Raw genomic sequence first — 26,326 nt, forward strand, 5'->3', positions numbered from 1 at the left:
AGTTTTAAGAGTCAGAGGAGAATTGGTTTTACATAAGAAAGTGAAACAGTAGAGTATTTGGAGCAGGGCTACAGAGTTCAAGGGCAGAATGCCTTGGAAGAGAAGCAGCTTCGCAAGCTGCAATTTTTGGAGCTTGGAGGAAAGAGACGTGAGAGGGACAAGGTGTTCTAAAGCAAGCAGACTAAAGAGAAAAAATCTCAAACTAGTAGGGGTGAGATTACCTCCAAGCTTGCTCTAGAGGTAAGGGAACACACACATGACCATTGCTCCTCTTTTCTTTCACCCCACCTCTCTCTGCTGTCAAGAGCAACAGGGCTAGTTGTGACCACAAGAGAGACTGGGCATTTGGAAGAGCCGCTGGTACCAAAACCTCTCAGCAGTGTTCCCCTTCTATGAAATTGCACATGAGTATAAATTAACTCTCACTGCTTAACAGCAGATATTTTTGGCCCTACCACTTATTTCTTGGCAGCACATTTTAAGCAAAGCTAGATGTTTTTGTAACATCATGATTCAAATATATCCATAAAGCAAGAAACATTTTTAAATTGTTGTTGGCTAAGGTCATGTTTTGCAAACTTACAATTGGTACCAAGTGAAGCTTACCTATTTTTTTTGGAATTTTCATCTTTCCCTCTTTTAACCCCAAAAATTCGAGTAATCAGAGCACTAAAAAGAAGCGTAGATGAATTTCTTACCTAAAGGAAAAAGAAAAGAATATAAACAATGTTTTAAAAATCCCTTTGAAATGTACTAGTTTTTTTAAATACAGCCACTAATGTATAGTTGAAAAGAGGAACAATGAGTGAAGGACAGAGAATGCCTACTGTTCAGAGGTCAGCACACGGAAACAATTAATTCAGAGCATCTTTCCTCTTAATCAAGATGGCACTAATGGAAAGTTCTGATTTTTTAATATGTCCATCTTTTATATGAGTGATACAACCAGTTTTCCAGTGGTTCAAAGCATTCACCCTTATGCTCGGCAGACCATGAAACGTTCTACCTTTATATGCCATATGGAATACTCTCTTTTACTGAAAAGCAAAGTAACAGTAAGAATGAATGTAAATGCACTCCTTACTAGCTAGGTGCACTGACTCAAAATTTAACAGCCAGATATATTTTTATTTATAAGGTAATCTTTGTCTCTACCTTTTGTCAGTATCAGTGCTTCACATTACAGAAAAATGAAACAAAACCAAAAAACGTGACCAAAACTATGACTTTTTTGCAGGTCTACATTATTCTTTATTGTACATTAAAATATTACACCATGGAACATTTCAGAAATCATGGTACTGCCATTTATAAACATGACCAAACCTTCACTGAACAGCACCACTCTATCCTGCTACATCAGAGAGGCAAAATTAAGAATTAACTTACTGCCCAGACAGGTGACACAAAACCTAGAATCGCTGCTTGTATTCCATCTGCAACATAAGGCATGATGTTTTCACCTAAACGCGTATCCCTAAACAGTGCCCGAAGGATATTTAAAGCATGAACCTGTTGGGGTAGAAGAAATGTAAGAAAAATATATATTTTCATTGGAAAATATCTTAAATTTAATGTATGTTAATTACAGCAGTGAACATGTGAAACAAAAATAATCCATACGCACACTTACACCACTTTATTTCCATATTAAATACAAGAATACTGCTATTAAAAAAATATACTAAAACAGTGCAGCAGTAAACACGGTTAAAAACAATTACAGTTTAAAAATATATTCCTCTAACAAGTATAGTCCAGGCATTGCAAGCGAGGTTCTGCATTCTTTTTTACTTAGCTTATCATGGCTGTAAAAATAACTTTTGAAGTTTAGAATCATCTTTTCCAGCATTCTTGACAAGCTGTAGATACTGTGAGAAAAAATAAACTGCAACTCACAGGAGGATAATATTAAGCTAAAACTGACAGCCAGGCTTGCTTCACCATATGGAGCATTTTCTGATATTTCTCTACTCTCTGTAGGGGAATGTGGTAATCTGTTTAGCTTCACAGACTTTGACAAGACTACATAAATTTATACCAGCAGAAGATCTGGCAGAGCCATTAGAACATACTTTTACATATTGTCAACAAATTATGGCTTGCCCTTATAAACAGAAAGATTAAGTATTTGATAACAACATTTTGAAGATAAAGACCTTAACTTTAAAATAAAAATTTATACATTCCAAATGTATATATTTGTTTTAGAAGTTACTAAGTATGCATAAAATCACTTTTCATGTAGTATTTTACTGCATACAATATGATTTATGCAACTCATTTATCTACTCTAAATGTAAAAAAATGCTTGCTTGTTAATTTCCTTGTAAAAAGGAAATTACTCATCTACTTGTTCAGAAATATACTACAAGCAGTAAACTGATCATATAAATTCAAAATGAATATGACTGTATTTACTCTACTAGAAGAAAAACTAGGATATTATCCCCAATCCATTTTTTAGTATCTTACGCACTTGCAAATTCCAGTGACTCCATAACCTCTGCACACACAAACACATTTTAAAATATAGCTATAGAAAATAAAAACAAAATAGCCTTATTAAAAACCACACACAAATTTCCTTGACTGTTTGAAGTAACACAAACACTTTTTTGACATTTGCCTTGTGATGAGAGGCTGTATTTTACCTGTGGAATTACACTTGATGATTCATTCAAAGGTGCAGCCAAAGATATCAATTCTTTCATTGTCATTTTCAGCAAATCTGTTTTGCTCTTTGGTTCTGAAGCTAACAAAGCCTACAGAAAGTTAAAGAAAAAGAAAAAAAAGAAAAAAAAAATCAGGTGTTTCTAGCCATTTTTCTTTTCTATCAGTTCTGCTCAACGTTCCTATATTTACCATATTACAGCCTAGCTTCTGACCATACACAAGGACTAAAGAAAAATTTGCAAAAAGTAAGTTTCAGTTTTAACTCTTAGTTTTGTTCAAAGCCTCTTAGCATTCAATGTTTCAGTAAGAAAACTTTGCTCATGCACTATCCATCTGCCTTAGAAAATTTGCTTGTATATAACAGATAATAATTTATCACACACCAAAAAAAAAAATCATAGTATTTATTACAGTGAAAGTATTTGCCATATTATACATACTTACATTTCCTAGTATGGGCATTTTTTTTAGTTTAATAACAGACATATGTAAGATGACACAGGCTGGACAAAGAATAAATCCTGGTTTGCAAAACAGGATAAAACAAGCAGCACATTTTCAAAAGGAAAGAACAGATGCATCCATCTCCAAATAGTAGTTCAATGGGTAGGACATCCAGCTGAGATGAAAATACTCTAATTTAGTCCTCTAAAATTCAGGACTGGAGTTAAAACAGTCTTTGTCTAGTAGCTCTTGCAGAATTTGTCCAACTTAGTACAAATGGATAATCATAAATCACTTATTTCTAATAAAAAATGATTATCCATTTGTGTTTTGGGGCCCAGAGTCTGTTCAGCATCAGTTCAAACAAGATATTTAATAGTACTTCACATCACATAAGAACAACTGAATGCATCAACTGCAAGCCAAATGAAGAACAGAGGTTCAGCAGAAACCCAGAAGTAGTCATTGTCAGTTTATCAGTACCTTTAACGATGGGAGAAACAGAGAGGGAAGGGGAAAAAAAAAGTATTAATCAATTATAAAATAGAGGAGAATGAACTGAAGACTAAAATTTCATACCCTGAAATCATTAAAGCTGTAACTAGTATTTTCTCACCATTTCCTCACCCACTAATCGGAGCTGCACCTTTGTACTATTAGGTAATAATATTTCTATTTTAAATAGGTCATTTAAGATGCTCATAACCTTAAAAATTACATATTATCATTAAAACAGATGTGTTTTAGTAAAACAAGAATAAATGTTACAGGAAGCAGATGGCAAAGAGACCACACAGAGTCTCAATTTTATGCATTAATAAAATAACCTTATTATAGTACTGTTAGGAAATGCATTACGACTTGTATTTTTATTATCTAAATGCAACATGTTATTTAAGGCTTAATTCATTTTACAGAGAGCTACAGGCACAGTCAGAACTACTGCCAAAGAACACTATCACCTCTCTTTACAATAAAACTACAATTTGAAAATAGATTATTTCAGGCTAATCCCAATGTTCATTTCAAACCTTCTCATTAATTGACTAGAGTAACTTCGTACTCTTCCGGAGCTGCCAAGATAGAAGCATCTGACCTGTTTATCCAAACAGCTATGGCACAGCGCAGTACTGTAGGCCAACTGCAGACTACACACGTTTTCTGCAATGGAATAACATTGGGTCCACCTAGTCCTTATGTCAGACAGTGTAACCTTTTTCATGAAAAAAATCGATTCAAACATGTTTGTATTTTCACATTCTCAGGATTAACACTAGCTAACGCCCACTGGATTCAAAATCTTGTGGTGTGAATGGGGAAACCAGAAGACATGAAATCACCAAATTAATTTTGCAGACAACTTACAGATATAAAAGGGAAAGATCTTTAACTGCTGAAACTGAAAAGGAAAAATGTCTCTAAAACCAATGCCCTACTTCTGATCTCTGCTGCCTAGCACACACACACATCTAACGAAGCCAGGAGCGGGCTGTGACTGACATAAGAGAGGTCAGACAGAAGCAGGCTGCCTCAACTTTCTCAGGGCAAACTCAGAGTGGAAAACAAGCAAGATGAATTATTCTGGCAGGGAGAGCTTGCTCCCAGCAGTCCCTCAGATTCTTGGAACACGCTTGAGACGATACTTCAGCGAGCAGAGAAAGTTACAAATTGTGTAGTTAATCTTGGACTCCTGTCTTAGAAAACTGGTTGAAAATTAAAATGATGAAGGTTATTCAGGGGAAAGCAATCATGGCCACTTTAAGGAGCAAAGGAATGGAAACAGGTTAATTGCAACCTGCAGGACCAACTCTGCAGTGACTGACCCCACAAGGATGCAAATGAGCTGCTGCATACTACTGCAAGGCACTCAGCAGGAGATGGTACTTCGAGCCGAGGCAAAACACTGCCAGCCAGACTATCAGCTGTCAGTTCTGAACTTGGCAGAAGCTGAAGGCTGGGATGTGTGGAGCTGATGGTAAGATTGGCAGCAGGAAGACTGCGGGAGCATGGCCCCACAGCTCACAGATACAAGTCTTCAGTAACTTACTCATTCATTGCACTCAAGATTGTCAGTCAACACCAGTTAGTGTGACTGTATTGCTTGATCCTGCTTTATTACTGTTGAGTGGACTTCTCAAGTTCTTTGTAGTATTTTCTAGGCCACCATTTTACAATTCTATGATGGTCTGTTCATACTTTACCACCCTCCCACTTTGCACGGAAGAAGCACAGAGTTACCCCATTAACAGAGCCTTACTTAATCTGTGAATTAATTTATGAATTTGCCAGGATTATTACACACACAGAGCCTAAGTTCAGTCTTTTGAAATGTTATTCGAATCTATCTCAAGCCAAAAATCTTAAGAGTCAACAGAAATGCAGCACTAAATAGTGCCAAACATGGTTTAATTGGCTTCTTGGTTGTGCAAAGACAACCAAAGTCTGTATAAAAAAAAAGTAACTGTTTGACCAAAAGGGACTGAAGTAAGAAAAATAAATACATAAGTGTATTCACCAGAAAGGACGTTAAAAAAAAATTAAGTCAGAGGCAATAACACTAGTTGTTACCTGTATGTAGAATGGAATTCCCGCACTACGTCTAGTTGCACATAGTGTAGACGAAGGATCACAAGATTTGATTTCTTCTAACACACAGCTTAGCCACTGCTCTGGCATCGAGCGCAAACTCTCACTGTTACATCTACATGAAACAAATACATAAGAAACATGAAACAAATACATAAGAAATTAGGACAGAATCAAAGAAAGCATTCAGTGATCTTAAGAAATATTTTTTACTATATGTGAACATCTCCAAGCATATATGCAGATTTAAGAAATAAGACAGAAATTAAAAAAGGAATTGTACACTTTTCCAATGTTGGTACAAATCATATTAACCCTACTTATTAACTGCCACTAGGAAAAGATATTTCACTGAACAGAAAACAGGATTCTGTGCTTCAGCACTGCAACTGCTCTCTTCTGCCAAGAACTATTATCCTGTTCTGGGGAAGAAAACAAAGACATATGCACATCAGTCACTGTGTAGGAAGAGACACTTCACAAACTCATATCTTTGTTGTCACACAGTAGCTGAAGCATGACCCTTACATTAACATATACAATTATGTTTATAACCATACAAAACAAAACTGAAGCTCCTCACAGTAAGTACATATTGTGTAAGTACCCCTGCAAACCTCGGAGCAGTATAAGAAATGAAAAACAAGACATGCTGCTCTTTTTAAAATACTACGTCAGTCAAACTTTTGGTAAAGCACCTACATCGTTCTCCTATCATCAAATCCTCCTCCTCTGCAGTTATAAAACTCAGCATTGCCTGAAAGCAAAGGACTTCCAAGGACAAGGAGAACTCAAGTCTACTTCAATTGATGGTGTACTGATCAGTTCAATGAAATGTACCACATACAGTGTGCAAGACCAGCTCATTAATCTTATGTCAATGTTCCAAAGGGATCACTCATGGTTACGAAAATTTCTGTTAACGGGATGTTGTCATTAAAACCTGTCACACTGGTTTGACAAGTGATTCAGAGTAGAAGAAAGAATTAATCACTGTGGGCAATACAGGTGCAATTATCTCAACCATGCAGGACTTGCCTTACCTAGAAGTATAATTATAATTATATTTTTAATATAATTAAATTCATTATTAAGTAGTGAGACCTTACAGTAAGACTACAATCAAGTTTTCTACCTAGGTGACCGAAATAAGGAATTTAAAAGAAAAGCTAAAAGGCAGCAGGTACTGATGTAAAAAGCAAAATCTAACGGAAGGTCTACATCTACTCTCTCCTTCTTTACCTTCCTTTTATTAAAGCAAGAATTTAGGTAGGCTAAAAACCCGATACTGAACAACAAATGAGGCTTTAATCTGTAGTGAAATCCTCCTTTCCTTCTTTTACAAAATAAACAGAAAATTAGTAATGCAGAAAACAGAGGTCACGGGAAGTGCCAGACAGGTCAGCAGAAGACACAGCAGACTTCTTACTCTTCCATAATTCCCTTAGAATTTCCACCACAGGTTTTCTACACTGCTGCGAGGCCTTCTCCTCATTTTTTAAGGGCAGCACCTCTTCAAAACAGCAGTCAGCATGCGAACCATCAGTCCGGAAATCAAGAGAAATATGGCTTCACAAGGGGCACATCACCTCATACCACAGCATAAAAGAAAAGCACTTCCTGCCCCAAGCCTGTGATAGAAGCAATCAAATTAATCTGGAAACTAACAGCGAGTTCTCTTTTCTTTGACTTTTCTCTATTGCTGACAACTAGCTTCCCCTGTCTACTTTCAGGACGTGTTCCTTTGCTCACTTTTGGGTACACAAAGAGGATGCAATTCTAGGGTTGAGACCACACGAAACTTCTCACGGATTTCCTCCATGGGTCTCTGCAGCTAGACTCTTACTTCGCAGTTCTCTTCATCCACGTCAACATGTACTGCAAAAGCTACTACTTCTGATCGTGTCTGTGGCTGGTCTTATCTCCCTAGCTAAACAGAATTTAAATGTCTTAGGTTAGTCATGCAAAGAACAGTGCTCATCTCTGTTCAGTATGTTATCTTAGTATTAAAAGAAACATCCCATGAGATATATTCACATCTGCTGTGGTGCAGAAGAACACAAAGTAAAGCATTAAGGAAATATTTAAAAGTTGCTACGTAGCATATTGAATATTTTATTCTTAAGTAAACTGAGGGGATATTCCCCTTTCAGTAGCAGTAGAAAGAAGAGAAATATACTGAAATCCAATAAACTTCAGACTCCCTTAAAACCATGTTGCTTTGATCTTGCCACAAGTAATTCTACCTTGTTCAGTCACCCACCAAGGCACTTTCTTTTTTTAAAGGTGAAAGAGTTATTGCTTTAAAGTTAGAAACGTTAGAGACTATTGACTTTGCAATGGAGATGACTACTCCCTTACATTTGGCACCTCCATCTCCTTACGGTCTGGCAAGAAGAATATTGTCTTAAGAAGCAGGTGGCCCTAAATTTTATGAATAATGAAGGTTTACAATGGAAAAGTGGTGGTCTCAAGCTCAAATGTCATTTTCCAGAATGAAATAGTAATTATTTTTACCAGATCAAACAAAGAGTGTTGATAATTAAAATATAACACAGTAACTTGATACACATATCACTTAAGATGCAGTACAGTAAGTGTTTTTCCACAAATTTCTGTCTGTCCGTCTGCTGGTTATAACAATTTCATACATGCCCAAAACCCTTTCTGTGGTCAGTATCAATGAGTTCAAACAGCTTGGCAATCCAAAGTTAAAGCCCTCTCCCTAACTCATATGGCTGTATTTTCTCCTATCCAAAATTATTGGTGTGTTGAGAACAAAGGGTCTACCTTGAATTTGGCCCTCCTTAATGTCAGTGGTTTGTGGCATAAACTTCACACAACCAGAAGCATTTTCTACATGGGTGTATCCAGAATTCAGTGTTTCCAATCACTGTAATCAGTCCCTATCTGGGAAAAAAGGGGGTTTCTTTCACCATTTTTCCTCTCTCAATAGACCTGTAGTAGTATTCTTTTTCACATAAGTAGTGTGATTCCTATTCTTTATAAAGCTAGTCTCCATACTGCCCAGCACTTCTCAGACAAACAAGGAGACAAGAATCTAGCCTCAGAAACACGTTACTATTCAAGGCATAAGTCACCCTGGAAAACATCTACTTTTAAAAGCAACTCCTCTGAAACTATGAAGTCCCTCCACTTGGATCCTCCTTTTTATAGCACCTGCTCTAAATGAAGCAAAATTTTCCAAATTATATAGGTGCTGTTTTGAGGTTTCTCTAGCAGTAAAGCAGAGCAGAGAGAACCTTGGGTGGACTCAAAATTTCAGAGAGACAATATCATTACCCCTATCTCTCTCTTTCACCAAGCAGGAAAAGAAATGAGGGGGAAAATATGAAGAGACTTAAAAATTAACATGTCTTTGAACTGAGCAGTGCCTCAGCCCAGAATGCCAACCGTATCCTGGGCTGCATCAAAAGCAGCGTGGCCAGCAGGTCAAGGGAGGTGATTCTACCCCTCTACTCTGCTCTGGTGAGACCCCACCTAGAGTACTGTGTCCAGCTCTGGGGCTCCCAACATAAGGAGGACATGGAGCTGTTGGAGCGAGTCTAGAGGAGGGCCACGAAGATGATCAGAGGGCTGGAGCACCCCTCCTACGAAGACAGGCTGCGAGAGCTGGGGTTATTCAGCCTAGAGAAGAGAAGGCTCCGGGGGGACCTTATTGCAGCCTTTCAGTACCTTAAAGGGGCCTACAGGAAAGCTGGAGAGAGACTTTTTACAAACCCATGTAGTGATAGGACAAGGGGTAACGGTTTTAAACTAAAAGGGGGTAGATTTCAACTACATAGAAGGAAGAAATCTCTTACAATGAGCATGGTGAGACATTTGAACAGGTTGCCCAGAGAGGTGGTAGATGTCCCATCCCTGGAAACATTCCAGGTCAGGTTGGACGGGGCTCTGAGCAATCTGATCTAGTTGAAGATGTCCTTGCTCACTGCAGGGGGGTTGGACTAGACAACCTTTAAAGGTCCCTTCCAATCCAAACTATTCTATGATTCTGTGATTAACATTGTATATTGTACTTCATTACGTAGTGTACTTCCCTACCCTACAGGCATCACAATACATAAGAACAGTTTTTTCCCCCCAGTTTATTTGTCTCCATTTTAGACTCTTTCCTTCATATCTGTGATTACACTTTTGCTGAAAAGTTAGTGACAACACTAGTACATTTCACTAGAAAGACCATCAATTATTTTTAAATTTTACAAGCAGTCTTCGTAGCAGACTGTAGGGGCCTGGGAAGGCAGAGCTACAGTCACTTCAGAGCAACAAAATGAGTCAGAAGCAGAGTTTACTGCAAAGGATTAGGACAGTCTACTCCCAGTTCCCCAAGAGAAACATTACAGAAGATCAGACACTGACTAGGTACAGATGAATAATCTCCACTGATACTGGATTAAACATTTTTAAAACCAAAGCAGGGTTTTTCTTTATCATTATAGTTTACCACAAAACTATGATATGGTCCTAACTTGTTGCATATACATAAAACTGTGTTCACCGAGTTTAATTTAAGCTCCAATTTGAACATCTAAAAATGTTCAAAAGACATTATTCCTAAATAAACACATTGTGCTGTATGACATAACTCTTCCCAAACCTTCCCCTTGCATTCTGCAGCTTTAGTGAAGCAAAGCACTACAGCCATAGCTATGCAACACCATGATTTTGAGATTTCCAGAAATCTTTATATTCTACTTGATCTCTCAGAAAAGCTTCACTAAATAAAATAAAAGCAAAACACCACTTGGAACAGAGAAATTGTTTGGGTATTTTTAAGGATTACAGAAGATTCAAGTTTAAAAACAGATGCCTAGAGGCTTCCAGGTACTTTCCCTAACACCACATTATCGGACCAGATGAGCTTTTGTAATTTCTCAGGGCCTTTGACAGGAAAATATTTTTTAAAAAAAAACATTGATTATTTCATTGATATGAATGTTGCTTGTTTGGTAACTGTATGATTTTCTGAAGGTGCAGCCACAGACAATATTATGCAGGCACAACAAAGGGAGCATTACACCCCCAGAAGGAATATGAACACGGAAAAGGAAGAATGGTAACTTGCGTTACTTAGAGCAGACTCAGCGATTTACATCCAAATGTCAAGACAGAGATCAAATTTCATCAGGTTCATAAGAAATCTCTGTGGGGGAAAGATTTTTCTTTCACCACTAACTCAGACAGGTCTGAATACCATTGCTCTGTCTAGAAAGAAGTCTACTCTTGGTTCTTATAAAGACTGGTATTTAAGGGTTGTATAGCTATAAGCGAGCTCAGATGGTATATATTCCAGCATATAGTTTTAAGAAAATATTTGACTATAAAAGCGAAGGACCATGTTCAACTGCAGCTTTTCATAAAAGCAAGGGAAAGGCACGTGACAAAGTCTTAGGGACAGATTTTTCACTGGGTCTTAGAGAGAGAATGAATTAAAGCGTCAAGGATTCTTCTGTAGGTCTTGAGTTCAATTCTGTTCAACAAGGTATCATGTTTAAGCTGTACGTTACTATAAGCTGCCCCAGACAAATGTTTTCTCCTCTGCTATCTGTGGATGCAGCAGTAAATTAATATAGATTCTGGTACACACGCTTCAAGACTGTCCATGAGCCTGGCAGCTATGGAGAGAGGTAGGCCAGTTTGGATTTACTTGCAGAATGGACCCCTCAGCTGCAGCAGAGTAAATGGAAAGACTCCAGGACACTCAACAGACCTGTAGGGCAACTGTATTTGCCCAAAGACTTAACTTGCCCATTTTAGAGAAGAGTCCCAAGATATTCCTCATATCCCAGGAGAACCAAACCAAAGAGTCATTGGCTATTCTGGTATCAGTCTCCTTTCTCCTTCATTTTAAATACTAATATTAGCCTTGAGACTCATATTTCCTGGCAAATATCTTCGTTCATTGAAGCAAATATATTTCCACAGAGCTGCTCTCTGGTTCTTGTAAACTGTTTTTTCCCAAAGGAATACTTGCTCTAGTTGAAATATCTTAGCTTTAAAAATGCTAAGCAGCATGTATCATCAAAAAACTGTTTTGGAGAACTGTTAATTCAGAAGAGGAAAACTACTTATATTTAAGTGCCTCTTTTTTTTTTTTTTTTTATGATACATATGTACTGCTTAATGTTTTAGTAACTGCCAGAGAAGCAGAGTTCTTTTCAGATTGGCTCTTCATTTTACAACACTATATAAAGCTGCTCTTAAGTGGATTGTGCTCCATTAAATACAACAGCAGAAAAAGGGAGAAGGAACAAACATAATAAGAGCTCCCCTGAAGTCTGGGTAGATTTGCTCTACTCTGCCTCAGCTTGTAAAAGAAACTTAAAAACTGAAAATCAAAGAAAAACAGCTAGTCTGCCATGTAGAGAGTCTGCTATAAACTGATAGCACATTTTGCATGTTTTTCAGTATTTTCTGCTTTTTAGTTTGCCTTTCTGACAAAGTTTGTTCTACATAGTCCTGCATATTGACTAAGATCAGACTAGTGGGGCTGTACATGTTTGGATCACCTCCTTTCTCCCCTCAAGAAGGCTGGTGGTAGTAAAAGGCCCTTTTTTCTTTTTTTTTAAAACAGCGTTGCTCTGAATAAATCCTTTGAAACTGAAGTAGATGGTACAACTTAACCATGGATGTTTTTAAATCAACACGTTTTTACTCACATCCAACATACCTAGGTATAACATCCTTCCATATTCAGCATTTGTTTCTACGCATTCTATACTGTTAACAGCTTACTTTATTTGGAATACTATATTAATTTAATGAACATTCAAAGAAATGCTGCCTGACATGAAAATATTAGCTATTTGCACAACACGTTTTAATTTGTCTCTGTATGTCTCAAAAGAACATCACTGCCTTAACTCGTTAATATTTTGTTACCTGAACTTATTTCTGCCTTTGGGAAAAAGTAAGTTTCACATACTAAACTAAGTTTAGATAACAATACAAAAAGTCTTAAGTTATTGATGTCAGAGATGTGCAAGAGAAGCACTAAAAAGAAGGAAGGTTTTTGCTCTTGAAATGGGGGTTGCTTTTTTTTTAAAAAAAAAAAAAAACTATTACAAGTGCAGCATCCGATTCAGGAGACTGAATGAAATGGTGCATAGTGTGCTAAAGTATCTATAAACAGCAGCCAGAAGTATGCAGCAGACAGCAGAACAATGTTTTGTACCTGACCTAGAAAAATCAAAAGTATAAAATGTCTGCTCTGTAGCCCATTCAAACTAGATTCACTAATTGATGTGACAGTATAACCACTACTCTAGAAAGCTGCCCAGGTAAGTGGGACCACCTCAACTGTTGCCCATGATGTTTCCAGTCACTCATCTTGGCAAGTTTTTTCTCACTCACTGTAGGAGCTGCTCTCTCAATCACAGCACTGAAAATAGAAAAGATGTAGCCCAGTAGAGAAGTTAATACAAAGCCAGCACAAAGGGTGCCATCGGGCGATCATCTGAGGCATCACCTTAAAACTTCCTGAAACAAGTTTTCATAGTATAGAAAAAGAACCCAACATTTACACAAATGTACATAATGCATATAGATAGGCAAAAAGATAAGCAAGAGCATCACGCATTGGTTCCTTTTTTTCCTTTTTGAGTAAATAATCAAGCGTAAAGTAAGGTTGTGTGAGCTCTCAACAAACTACTCAGACCAACTTGATTTCTAGCACATAAAAGGAAGTAATGTACCTTCTACAGCTACATCACTGACAGAACCGTGGCTTACAGCTTAACACCTCATTGGCATACAGAACGAAGGCCATAACGTGTCAAATACCAATTTCTGTAGCAGTGCTGGTACCTATACGCAGCTACCCCACCAACATCCCATACCAGAGAGCAACTCCTCAGTTCTGTTGGGAAAACTAACTGAGGGGACACAAAGTGAACCTGGTCAGGCAGCTGGTCTGTACTAAAAACATCAAAACTGTTTCCATCACCAGATTTATTTTTACTTTAAAAACAAACAAACAAACAAAATTATCCCCCCTTCCTTCCTCTGCACCCCCCAAAATAAACAGAAACAGATCAGTGCCTCAAATTGGCCTATCTGGGGCAAAAGCGGAACACGGGTTACTTAACCTGGTACGGTGTGAAAATACATGTACTTCAAACTGAAAATCTGACTGGTCTTTCCAGGAACTACATTAAACAAACCCCACCAAAACCCACAAAGTCAGTGGACATTTTGATTTGTCTTATTAAAAACTAGGTATGATATAATCACTGTATATCACAAAGAAACATTACCAACACTTGAAACAGGTAACTAAGCATGTAATGGAAATTCCAACACTCTTGCCCAGACCTCTGGACAATTCTGCTCATTTAGTTCTTCTAGGAAAGTATAAAGTTACAAGGGGAAAATAAAAAAAATACTGTATATCACATCATGTGATGCACTGCCAGGTAGTCTTCCAAATGTCAGAATACACAACTTGATGACAAGTAATAAAAGTTTCCAGGAAAACATCCTGGCTGAAAACAAAAAGTCTGGCATTCATTTTCATAAAGGGCTGGGGAAGTGGGGGTGGGGGGGAGAGAATTCTACACTCCCGCTTTTCCCAAGAGCTTTTGAGAGCTGTTCAGTAAACTCACATGCCAGAAATGGAGAAAAATGCAGCAAGCATTAAATGTCTGTATCGTCTTTCACTGCCTAAGCACCATCTCTAACCGTAAGTAATGTAGTCCAAAGTCACAGACGTCAAGTAACTAATGTCATAATCATGCCTGCACCAAACTCTAATAAAATCCACATGAAATCAAGGATCTGCTTGCACAGCCAGTTTCAGGATCGATGCCACATTTTGGTAAAATTATGATATTAAAAACATAGTAAGTTGCCCATTTTCTACCTGGAAAGCATTTCTGTAAGCTGAACAAATCCAGCGTATGCTAATTCAAATGCACCCCTGTGCCTTGATTGAAGCAGATGATGTTTAAAGTAGTCTCCAATATTTTTCACCTAAAAAAGAAAAAAAGCTATTTGAAATCGTATCTAGACAATTCATTTATATATGCAAGATACTTCTGCAACTAAAAGCCGCAATCCTTCCCTGGTTGAAAAGGCCACCAGCAAAAGCAAAAAGCACCTCGTAAGTCCTATCATAAGAAAGCACTTACTTTAATGATAACAAATACTATACTCATTTTTCAGGTTAAAGAGGTAGTGCTATGTCCTTAAAAAATTCCAAAAATATAAAGGACATAAAAGTAGCTATTTGTCCAAGAGGAATACACTCAGGTTATAAGGAAAGAATGGGACAACCCTGATTTTCAGAGGAAACAAACTTAGAATTCTTCTTGTTTGCCTTCACTCTTACCTAAAATCCCAAAGAAAATCTACTAAATCATAACAGCAGAAACAAACAACTACAAAAATATCCAAAAAAGAAATTTAAACTTTAAAAAATATGCTAAATGGAAACAAATCTACTTTAGCTATTTTTAAGGTTCTAGGATTCTGCATAATTGCTTTTCACTACTAGAAACAATTTTTAAATAAAGAAGATTTTGTCTGTATGTAGTAATAAGACTGCATTTAAAACTCTGAAAAAGCTCAATGCTATATCTAAACATGTATCAATAGCTACTTTCTAGAGCTCTACCAGGATACCAAGTCTTTAAAGCTGTTTGGAAGCTTACGATTCTACACAATCTCATTCTACAAAAAGAGATGCTTTTTATTCTTTTTCTAATTGTCATCAACTTTCAAGGCCTAAATCAAACTTCCAATATATTTTGTTTAAACACACAGCACATACTGCATTCTACTACGCAGAATTTTCTTCAGGAATATTTTCTAAGAGTTCTTCAGAAAAAAGTTCTTCAAAGTTTTTACATAAAATGAAGCATAAAATCATGTTAAGTTTCTTATAAAATTCTGTTATTTATAAAATAACATACTTCAATAGTCTGAGAAGTAATTAAGATGTCAGTTAATGTCATATCTAGCTACATATAGTTTTCCACCCTACTGTTAAGTAATTCACATTACCCAAGCAATGTGATTGCAATAATTAGAAAAAAATTGGAGACTAAGTCTGCTTATTACTTCCTGCAGCTAAAACCCGCCTAATATGAAACAAACAATAATTGGAGATATTTGAGCTAAAACAGTTATTTCTTTTGAGTGGATTTTAAGCCAGCTTATGTACCTACAGGGTTTCAGCTTTCTAGCCCAGAAGCAGGAGTAAGTGCCCTTTTTTTCAGAACTGACCCACGGACAGACCAGCTCTCCAGGTGTGTAAACAAAACCAAACCAAGAAAACCAAACACAGGCAAATCACACTACTGTCCTGTTCCACCACCATCCTTACGCTGTCAGAATAATTCATATGGATTTTTTTTTTGGTCACGTAACTTTCAACTTTACTATTTATATTTCTGAGCTTTTTCCAACCACCACACTAATTAGAAGCTTACTTCAAATTGAACTCTGATATATCACTTCCACTCATAGGCTAGAGTTTGAAGAAGCAGCACTGCCATAACTCAGTTCTTGCAAATGACATAGGACTGATCCCGAGTCAAGTGCGTAAATATGGATTCTTATCTAATAGCATCATGCCATCCATAAGCATCCAGCTTCCCTGTGTCATAAAACCAGTACTTCATATGTCAGGATGGAGAACAAGTCAAGGAATTCACATTCTCTATAACATTATAAAGAGCCACAGCAACTGTAAGAAAAGGTAACCCTCCCAACTCTGCTTGCACAGAAAATAACACCCCAGTTCAAGTTGAAATATTCAAATATGGAGTGAGGAGCAAATATCTTAAATACATTTGATCATCTTGGCCAAAAACCTAGAGTACAACAGGTTAGTCTTACTAATGCAACAATCAACAATTTGCAGGGCCATGCTTGCTGCTAAGACCAAGAATCTCAGTATTCAAGATATAAATTCTGCACAAGAGGTTCTAAAAGTGCTCTGAGAAACAGTTGGTACATTTGTCCCGCAATATCTCATTTTCCTGGCAATAAAATGCCACTAAAGTAGGGTCCTACATTTTAGAGGATGTTTTTTTCAAACTGCTAGGAGAGGACAGCTTTAAACCCATAAAGGACTGCAAAAACATCTCAGACGTAGAAACAACTAGTAGCCAGTGAACTATGGCCAACCATACTGAACTCCAGAGGAGATAGACTGATTACATTAAGAACCAGGGGGAGGCTGGTTTTTGGTGGGTTTGTGGTTTTTGTTTGTTTGTTTTAAATTCTTCCTTGAAGAGAACAAACTCCAAATCAGTAATGGGAGTCACACTTGTGCACCGGTGGCACAAATAAGTAACAAGTGCTGAGGGTTGTCAGTACTTGAAAGTCTTCTGTGTACTTCAGTGTTCCACCACAATGGTTCAGATCAGCTCTCTTCACTGGGTTAAGACAAGCAGAACCCCTGGCATTGTGACAGTACTAAGTCTTTACTTCTGCTGCCTGTTTCTTTTCCCACTTTGGTATGCAGTTCCCAAAAGTTTATCTCCCAAAATCGTCTTAAAAATTCATAGGCGAGATAAACAGGAGCTTGAGGAAGAGCTAAAAGTTCCTCCAGGTTTTGAGCAGTCTCATGATTTGCAGGTCATACGACAAAATAAACACACAGTCTTCGTTAGGTATCATTTTGTTGATTACGTGGTGGTTACCAGGACATGAAACTGTTTGTATTGATTGTCTTAGCAGGCAAAGCCTTGTGTCTGACACCTCTGGACTTTCTGGGTCAGATGAAGAATGAAAGGTAGGATATGTATTTGAATAGAGAGATTTCTGCAGATATACGGGGCACTTCCTATGTCCACTTTAAAAGGCAAAGCAGCCATCACAAAATGGCTTAGGCTTTGAAGACTGCCAATTCAAGTACAGTATTTTGAGACTCCTCTATACACATATCTCCACACCAAGGAGCTGAAGATGTTATAAAGTGTCAGTGTGCACTGTGGCATTTAAATACCATGCAAACGCAATCTCTTATTCAAAAGACAAGGAAAGCATAAATTTGATATTGTCCTAACTTCCAGTGACAAAAAAAAAGTATCAAACAAGAGCTGTCCCTCTGCCAACTTCCCCTGCACAGGTACACATCACAACAGACAGCGTTAAGAGCTATAAATAGGAATCAAGAATTAGTGCTATGAGCAGCTGGCTATCACCACTGCCTACCAAGAAGCACAGTTCTGCTGTGCCATTTCTTAATGTAGACTAGCACTGAAAGACATTCTTTTTTCATGTGCATGTTCAATTAAAAAAAGGGGGAAAAAATAATCAAGACTGTGCAAATTCAACACTCACTATGATCTTTTGTGTGAATAAACTGCGACAATAACCCTGATCCCATAAGGTAGAATTTAACACAGTTACTGACCTAGACATGAAGCAAGGTACAAGATGAGGAAGGCTTTTCAACAGGATGACACAGAATGGCAAAGTCGTGGTACTAGATTTTTCTCAACAATTACTTAGCCCTGACTCAAGGCAATATGATCAAGGCTTCTCTCAAGTTTCCCCCCCTCTGTATTCTTAAATCTCTTTTAATACTTCCACAATAAAGAAAGAAATGGGGAACTTGTAAGGAAATCTCTACATGCATAAGATACCAAAATACAATTTTCTTATTTCCCAACACTGAAGAGTGTTTAATAACAGCCTGAAGCCACAGCAGTTCTGGTATTGACATTTCTAGTGATTTATGATGAAATCCCCTCTTTTTCTTTTTTATGTGCAATAAGGTAATGCCAGTTACAAAAGCGCAGAGAAAATGCCCACGCTTTTTCCTATATTTGTGAAACATTCAGCCAAATTGTATTTCCTTGTGTATTTCCTTACAAGCCCGAGGAAAATCAGGATTTCAAACTGACTCCTCATCAATTAGCATTCTTCGAATTAGAATGCAGACATTCTACTTTACAGGAAAACGTCAGAAGCATAAAGAATCTAAGGAGGCATCTATAGGAAAAGAAAATACATTGCTTAATAACATATCATTTCTGAAAGGACAACTACTAATATCTGCTTTCTAAATGAAGATGCTACAGTTAGAGCTGACTCATGCTAAAAATACCAATTCCTTTTTGACTTGGAGCAGATTAAGGAACATAATGGTGGAAATGCATATCTGTTCTCTCATCTGCCCTCCAGACCTCTGCAACAATACAGGCACAGCTGTTAACCAGATGAAAATGTGAAGGCTAGAGACAATGCAAGAATAAAGATACTAACATTATTTCCACTGCACCACAACATTAGATAACATAAGAAATAAGATCTGCAGTACATTATACTATTATTTATTTTATGACAGAAAGTTCTAACACCTAAAGAAAAACTAAAGTAAGTATTCTTCTGTTGGGAAGAAAAAGAGTTCAAAAAGTAGTATGTCTTGCATATTTCAATCTTCCATGTAGAGACTGGTTTTGTTGAAACCATATGGAAATGAAAAAGTCATCAACTAAAAACAGAAATTTAATAAACACAAAATATTTCCCAAATAAATGCCTGTGGTAATCTAATTTCTTGTAAACACTGCACTCAACATTCTACTGGAGACCCAGATGGCATATTAACATTTCTGATCTCCTAAATTAAAAAAAAAAAATGGAGGGAAAAGAGAGTCATATAACATACAAGTTATTCATAATTCAATCTCCAATGTAGGATAAGACTATGACTAGTCAGCATGTTTGAGTTTCAGAATTACTGACTGTGAAGTTCAATTAATGAAGATCTTTAAGCAAAATCCCAACATCTACGGTTCAAAATGAAACAAAAGACACTTTGAATATGAAGTCAGTTTAGAAGATTTTTAGCAACTCTATTAATGCCTAATATATACCAATACATATATATAAGCATTGGTATCCCTGAATACAGCACATATCTTATAAATAACCCAATACAATTAGAATAGGTATTCCCTCAGTTTGTTAGCTATGTATAATAATTTCTTCACTTATCTGTTACTACTGTGGTTATGCATTCTGAATACCACTTTATAAAAAAGTAGACTGTTAACCAAGTATAATAAAACAAGAAAACCATGAGGGGAACATGGCAATAAAAACACTTTTCCCATACAGAGTGTAGATTTAAGAAAAAAAAGTTTTCAGAAAACTGCCTTCCCTTCCCACACAGAAAGTGAAGATTTTATAATAAAAAGTACTTCCCTACCTGTTCTACAGTAATCAGCCCATCTGAAGGTTCAGATGCAGCCTGTGAAGGTAAAAGTTTACACAGCGTCCCTAAGAGCAGAGATACTTCCTTCATGCTTCTCCAGCAACATACAAGAACCATTTGGGCTGTGACGTCACATGTTTGCCTTTCTTTACCTAAAAAATAAAAATCAACAAATGTATTATTGTAACTCAAGGTTCTCAGACATAGACTTCTAATTTAAACTTCATTTAGCCTGATCTACTTATAAAACACAATTAATTATGAAAAAAACTTCTACACTTGTTAACCCAAAAGACAATTCAGTTCTGCTGACCCTAATTGCTTCCACTCCTGAACACTCACTGTACTTCATTCTGCTTGGAAAAGGCAGCAGTATAGCATGTCACCAGGAAATGGCTATTTTAAAGAGTAGAGGTCTTTTGGTCACAATTCATATTCACCTGCACACTGAACTATATAAACATCTACAACTCTGGAGCTGGGCTGCAACAAACTCGATGGCAATCGTCAATCCATCACTCACTGTACATTACTTGGTTTTTAATCCAGGTGCCCCCACGGGAAGAGGCCTGGCAAAGACAAAGTTTTTAATGCAACATCCCCATCTGGTGGCCACTGTGCCACTTTAACATATTTACAGACTTCTTTTCATGAAACAGAACATATGGCCCAACCAAAACTATTTTAAACATAGGAAAAAATATGTGAGGAAAGAAAGTTCAAATATTTAAGACTTTAAAAGCTTGCATAAACTATTAAATTTTAAAATGTACAGATATTCCATAAATTTATGCTGGTGTACACTAAATACGCCAAAGTTTACAATTTCTTTATCACTGTTAGGCTCAATTTCATAGTTGCTATTCATAAAGCAGACAAATACCATCTAATATTTTACCACTGGAATCTTTCAAACAAAGATTCTGCTTATGTAATTTCATGCAACAAGTTTTATTGCATGAACATATTCCCCACTAGTCTTGTGTACACTGGAGAGGGAAATCACACTAACACCTTTCAACAAGAAATGCATTAAAAGCGTTGCTTGACAGAAAAGGTGTTAAAGATTACCTGGCCAGTGCAGGTAATGCAGTAGAGTCTAGGCTGATATCAAAACAACTCATTTTCACTTGTGCTTCAAGAGAGATTACACACAATCATCCAGAAACACAGCGAATTAGTTTTTAAAACCATACCCATGAAGAACTAGCTTCTGACAGATTTATTGAAGAACTGAAACATTATATGGAGCAAGTAACTTCCAATTTTGATCACCCACTTAAAATGCCTGCTCTGTAAAGAATAACTTGATTTAGTTACTAATACAGCACTGGATTTACCTCTCATTTCTGTGCAAATATTTTCCATTGGCCGGTGGTCAGCCAGCTTTTCAGACTCTACTTTGCAGTGTTCTTTCAAAATTTTTGCTTGCATAAAATAATCATTCGTGTCCTGTGGTTGTATCTCATGCAAAATCATCTGCAGACGACCTGCACTTTCTACACATTAAACAAGAGCAATATTTAAGATAGTTTTGTTTTTTACTTAAAGTTCTTTATATAAATGTAATTCATTTTGGGTCTGTAAGTACAAAAGAAAGCTATTAGCACTAAAAAACAAATATAAAACTATGGTGATTACGAGGATTAAGGAACAAAGAAAACTGGACTTTACAGTCAGCTGTTTTGAAACAGATGCAACAACACAACCTGCAAATGTTTGGGTTTTTTTAGTGCACAAGTCAAGACAACCTCTATCAGAAGTTAATAGAGTAGCTTAAGATTATGACATAAAATGAGAAACTGAAAGGGAGGAGTGCTAGCTCTAGGTTCTGAATCGCTGTAAGACAAACAGAACTTCAGGAGCTTCAGATTTTAACAGAATTGTTTTGGGGTTTTGTTTGTTTGTTTACCTGAATCACTATCCATTGGAATAAGACCCTCTGGTGATGAGCTCTGCACTACTGGTGATACTACAGCAGAGAGTTTGTATGACATCAGAATGAGTCTGGCCACCATTTCCTTCCATTCAGCTACCAATGTCAAGTTACTTGAAAAAAAATCACAAACAAAAAACAACACAACATGGATTAAAAATAATCCTATATTTAAAAGAAAGAACTGAAATTACAAACACTTTCACAACAGTATTCATGAAAACTATAAATAGGGTACAGTTTGAAAAGTCCTAAGACTGAGTTTAACACCTACAAAGGAAGTCTCCAACAGCTGGCCAAACAGTGCAGCAGCCGGTAAGAGTTTTAAAAGCCACAGGTACTGGATTTCGTTACAAATAACACTGTATACTTTTATGTTCTCCTGAGCAGCTGTTCCACTGTGCTCAAGTACAGAGTTACGACTTACTATTTAGCAGTACGTTTTACTTACTTAAAAGGTAATTGCTGCAAAGCCCCAGTTATACAATGCACTCTCCCATACATTGGAAATGATGCTGCTGCTTGAAGCAGAGACTTCTTAGCTTGAAATATTTCTTCTTCAACATTCACCAACAAAAGCTTGATAACTGAAATGTTTAAAAGTACAGATTTGCATTATACATACATACTTATATTGTATTTTCTAAGAGACAAATCTGCTTTAAAGAAACGTGAATAAAGCCTGTTTGCAGAACAATTCAATGGAAAATGCATAGCAATTTCCTTGTTCACACTTTTCACTCTTCTGTCATTTAAATAAAAGTTATTGTTGATTTTCAGTTACCTGAACTCCAGCAATGTTTGTTATAGTCAGTTTAGTCTGTCTATTCAAATCAAACAGCCCAGATCCTATAGCCAGGGACAATCCCACAGTTCATGATGAAGTCAAAAGAAGTTACCTACCACATACTGAAAGTCAGACTTCACCCTTAGAGCCAGGATAATACAACAAACAATTCAGCAGAACATTAAAGATGGGAAGTTTCTGGTTAAACATGTGAATCTTACATCAGCCACTAAAGAACTGCCCAACTTTCATGGATACATGTGTCTACTTTATTTGTATTTATACCATATGTCATCTCAATATCAGAATCAGAATTAATTACAGACCCAAATAACGTACTAGGGATAACTAACAACAGGAGATACTTTTGTAACAATGAGACAGGAGGTTACCCATGCATTTGCTTCATTTATTGCAGCCACAACCATGTCTCAAAACCATGATTGCACTGCCTGTAAAGAAAGTATTAATAGGCATCCGTAGAGAAGCCAATAATGACAGAAAAAAGTATACAATAGTGAGTTTACTACAAATTATATCCAATGCTTCATTACAAATAATTAATTTAAAGATTTTAGTTTTATTGCAAATTACAAAAGGTGAAGGAAGTCTGTTTAACGAACTTGCCAAATCTGCCAGATCTAGAGCCTCTCAGCTTTCATCCAGAGGCACTAAACCAAAGAAAAATATTTCACATGCGAACAAAGCCTAATTACTGCAGAAATGTACGCGCAGGACTGCAAACCACTCAGAAAAATGGTTCCAAGGAGTAGCGCTGCAAGTATCAGGTACTGGAACATTACACAGACCAACTCCGGCTGCCTTCACTCTGGGTGAGCCAGCTCTTAGGGGAAGCAGAGGCTCCTTTCCCAAACTTTATATGCACAGCTCCATCAGGCTAGCCACCAGGGCCTCAATGTCACTTTCCCTCTGATCAAAATAATAACAAAAGCCATCTTCTAAGAACATAGCCTCAACACAAATAGGACTAGATTAAGATCTTACTAAGGCACCTGGCTTCTTAACAGCCAAACAAAATATACTTAAAATTCTATTAGAAATAAGTGTCTCTTACTCATTATGCCTCCTACCAAAAGCCTTAAGGAAAAACTGGAGTTCATTTCCCCAAAAGCTTACCTGCTAAAGTGTTCTTCTCCACTGTACTTAATGATGTGTTTTCATCCATCTGGGGGTTATGCTCAGACTGTTTTCCTAAACAAATATGCTGCAGTCCTTTATGATGTACTAAGAAGTTCAACAAATATGAAGCAGTGACACAATCGTATGGCTTGGTACTTGTGCTAAGATCCATTGCTGCTTGGAATAGGAGATCTAGATTTTCAGAATCCTGAAAAAAAAAAACAATATTGCTCATTTTATTAAGCTTCCATATTGATTTAATTAAGCTACTTTGCACCCTGGAATCTAAGAAGCTGCTCTTTTCAATAAGTTTGCTGGTACATTCTTAAGAAACACTTATTTTGTACACTGATCACCTTACACCCAAAACATGCATGTGTATGTATTTAGCAAAGATACAACCACATACACACTGAGGATGGGGACAGTCATTCATAAAGCAGTATTCAAACACACTGCACTTCACAGCAGGATGGTGAGGTTTGGGGGTTTGTTTTTTTTTTTTAAAAAAAAATACTGTGTTTTTTCTGCTAATGGACATCACAGAGAAGCATAATTTATCAGGAAGCAGTATTTGTTCACCAGTACTCATGGTGAACTCACCAGTAATTTAAAAGTAACTTTTAATGAAGTAATAAACTGAAAAAACAGCATCGAATCAAAGGGCAAAATCTGGGAGAAATCAAAAAAGACAAATCAGATAATGAAACCTGAGACTAATCAGAAAGGAAAAGAAACACAGAGCGGAATGTCTTAAAATACAAGAGTAACCAAGTCAAAACACCTCAATCGTTTACAAAGGGAAGCCACAGCTAAGCAAGGAGCTTGCATTAACTATTTCTCTGATAATTCATAGCCATACCCAATGAACTTCCCAAACTCCTTCATCCTGAATACCATTACATGGCACATGCAGGACAATCGGGGCATCGGGGCCAGCCAACATGGATTCATGAAAGGCAGGTCCTGCTTGACCAACCTGGTCTCCTTCTATGACAAAGTGACCCGCTTAGTAGACGAGGGCAGGGCTGTGGATGTAGTCTATCTAGACTTCAGTAAGGCATTCGACACTGTCTCCCACAGCATCCTCCTAGAAAAACTGGCTGCCCGGGGCTTGGATGGGTGGACTCTTCGATGGGTTGAAAACTGGCTGGATGGCTGAGCCCAGAGAGTGGTGGTGAATAGGGGAAAGTCCAACTGGCAGCCGGTCACTAGCGGTGTTCCCCAGGGCTCAGTTCTGGGGCCGGTGCTGTTCAATATCTTTATAGATGATCTAGATGTAGGGATTGAGTGCACCCTCAGTAAATTTGCAGTTGACACCAAGCTGGGTAGGAGTGTCGATCTGCTGGAGGGTAGGAAGGCCCTACAGAGGGATCTGGACAGGTTAGATAGATGGGCCGAGACCAACGGCATGAGGTTCAACAAGAACAAGTGCCGAGTCTTACATTTCGGCCACAACAACCCCATGCAGTGCTACAGGCTGGGGGAAGGGTGGTTAGAAAGCGGCCCGGTGGAAAGAGACCTGGGGGTGCTGATCGACACCCAGCTAAACATGAGCAAGCAGTGTGCCCAGGTGGCCAAGCAGGCCAATGGCATCCTGGCCTCTATTAGGAATAGTGTAGCTAACCTGTCTAGGGAAGTGATCGTCCCTCTGTACTCGGCACTGGTGAGGCCGCACCTTGAGTACTGTGTCCAGTTCTGGGCCCCGCACTTCAAGAAAGATGTTGAGGTGTTGGAGCGAGTCCAGAGGAGGGTGACCAAGCTGGCGAAGGGTCTCAACGGTATGACCTATGAGGAATGGCTGAGGGAGCTGAGGTTGTTTAGCGTGGAGAAGAGGAGGCTCAGAGGTGACCTTATTACAGTCTACAACTACCTGAAGGGAGGTTGTAGTGGAGTGGGAGTCGGCCTCTTCTCCCAGGCTACTAGCGATAGGACAAGAGGACATAGCTTCAAGCTTTGCCAGGGGAGGTTCAGGTTGGATGTCAGGAAGCATTTCTTCTCAGAAAGGGTCATTAGACATTGGAACGGGCTGCCCAGGGAGGTGGTGGAGTCACCATCTCTAGATGTGTTTAAGACAAGACCGGACACGGCACTTAGTGCCATGGTCTACTTGACATGGTGGTGTCAGGGCAATGGTTGGACTCGATGATCCCAGAGGTCTCTTCCAGCCTGATTGATTCTGTGATTAGTGAAACAAGCCTCCTTAGGTAAGGGCAGAAGCTGTGCAAAAATACAGAGAAGATGCTAGCAATGAACACTACTGCAGGCAACTTGGACCGACTTCTAATTTTCAGGAATTATGCTTTGTACCTAACCCAAGTACCTGGTATAATATATAGAACATTCATCTTTCACAAAATTACTTCCTTTAAACTATTTTTAATTACATACCTGTGAATTAAATGCAACATCGCGTAGTTTCATCAAAAGCCCAAACGCCAGAACTTTTACTTCCTCAAAAGTACTGGCAAAACACTGGATCAAAGTTCGGACACGAGTAGAATCAATCTCCTGATCCAACTGAAAAACTTGTGCCTGGCCTGTTCAAAGAAATCAATGCC

At 37.7% G+C, this 26,326-nt stretch overlaps 1 protein-coding gene across 1 annotated transcript in view; it reads right to left on the reverse strand.

Annotated features, from left to right (window-relative positions):
* THADA (THADA armadillo repeat containing) overlaps nucleotides 1-26,326 on the reverse strand; it is a 169,653-nt gene that overhangs the window by 130,301 nt on the left and 13,026 nt on the right. The window contains exons 15-25 of the mRNA XM_068425082.1: nucleotides 26,157-26,305; nucleotides 23,763-23,973; nucleotides 22,290-22,425; nucleotides 21,815-21,951; nucleotides 21,243-21,401; nucleotides 19,897-20,054; nucleotides 14,591-14,700; nucleotides 5,689-5,821; nucleotides 2,655-2,765; nucleotides 1,390-1,512; nucleotides 607-698 (exon numbers count right to left, since the gene is read on the reverse strand). Of these exons, the coding sequence (XP_068281183.1) occupies nucleotides 607-698; nucleotides 1,390-1,512; nucleotides 2,655-2,765; nucleotides 5,689-5,821; nucleotides 14,591-14,700; nucleotides 19,897-20,054; nucleotides 21,243-21,401; nucleotides 21,815-21,951; nucleotides 22,290-22,425; nucleotides 23,763-23,973; nucleotides 26,157-26,305 (1,519 nt within the window). The remainder of the gene's footprint in view (nucleotides 1-606; nucleotides 699-1,389; nucleotides 1,513-2,654; nucleotides 2,766-5,688; nucleotides 5,822-14,590; nucleotides 14,701-19,896; nucleotides 20,055-21,242; nucleotides 21,402-21,814; nucleotides 21,952-22,289; nucleotides 22,426-23,762; nucleotides 23,974-26,156; nucleotides 26,306-26,326) is intronic.

This window comes from Nyctibius grandis, chromosome 1, assembly GCF_013368605.1.
Source record: "Nyctibius grandis isolate bNycGra1 chromosome 1, bNycGra1.pri, whole genome shotgun sequence".
NCBI classification, from domain to species: domain Eukaryota; kingdom Metazoa; phylum Chordata; class Aves; order Nyctibiiformes; family Nyctibiidae; genus Nyctibius; species Nyctibius grandis.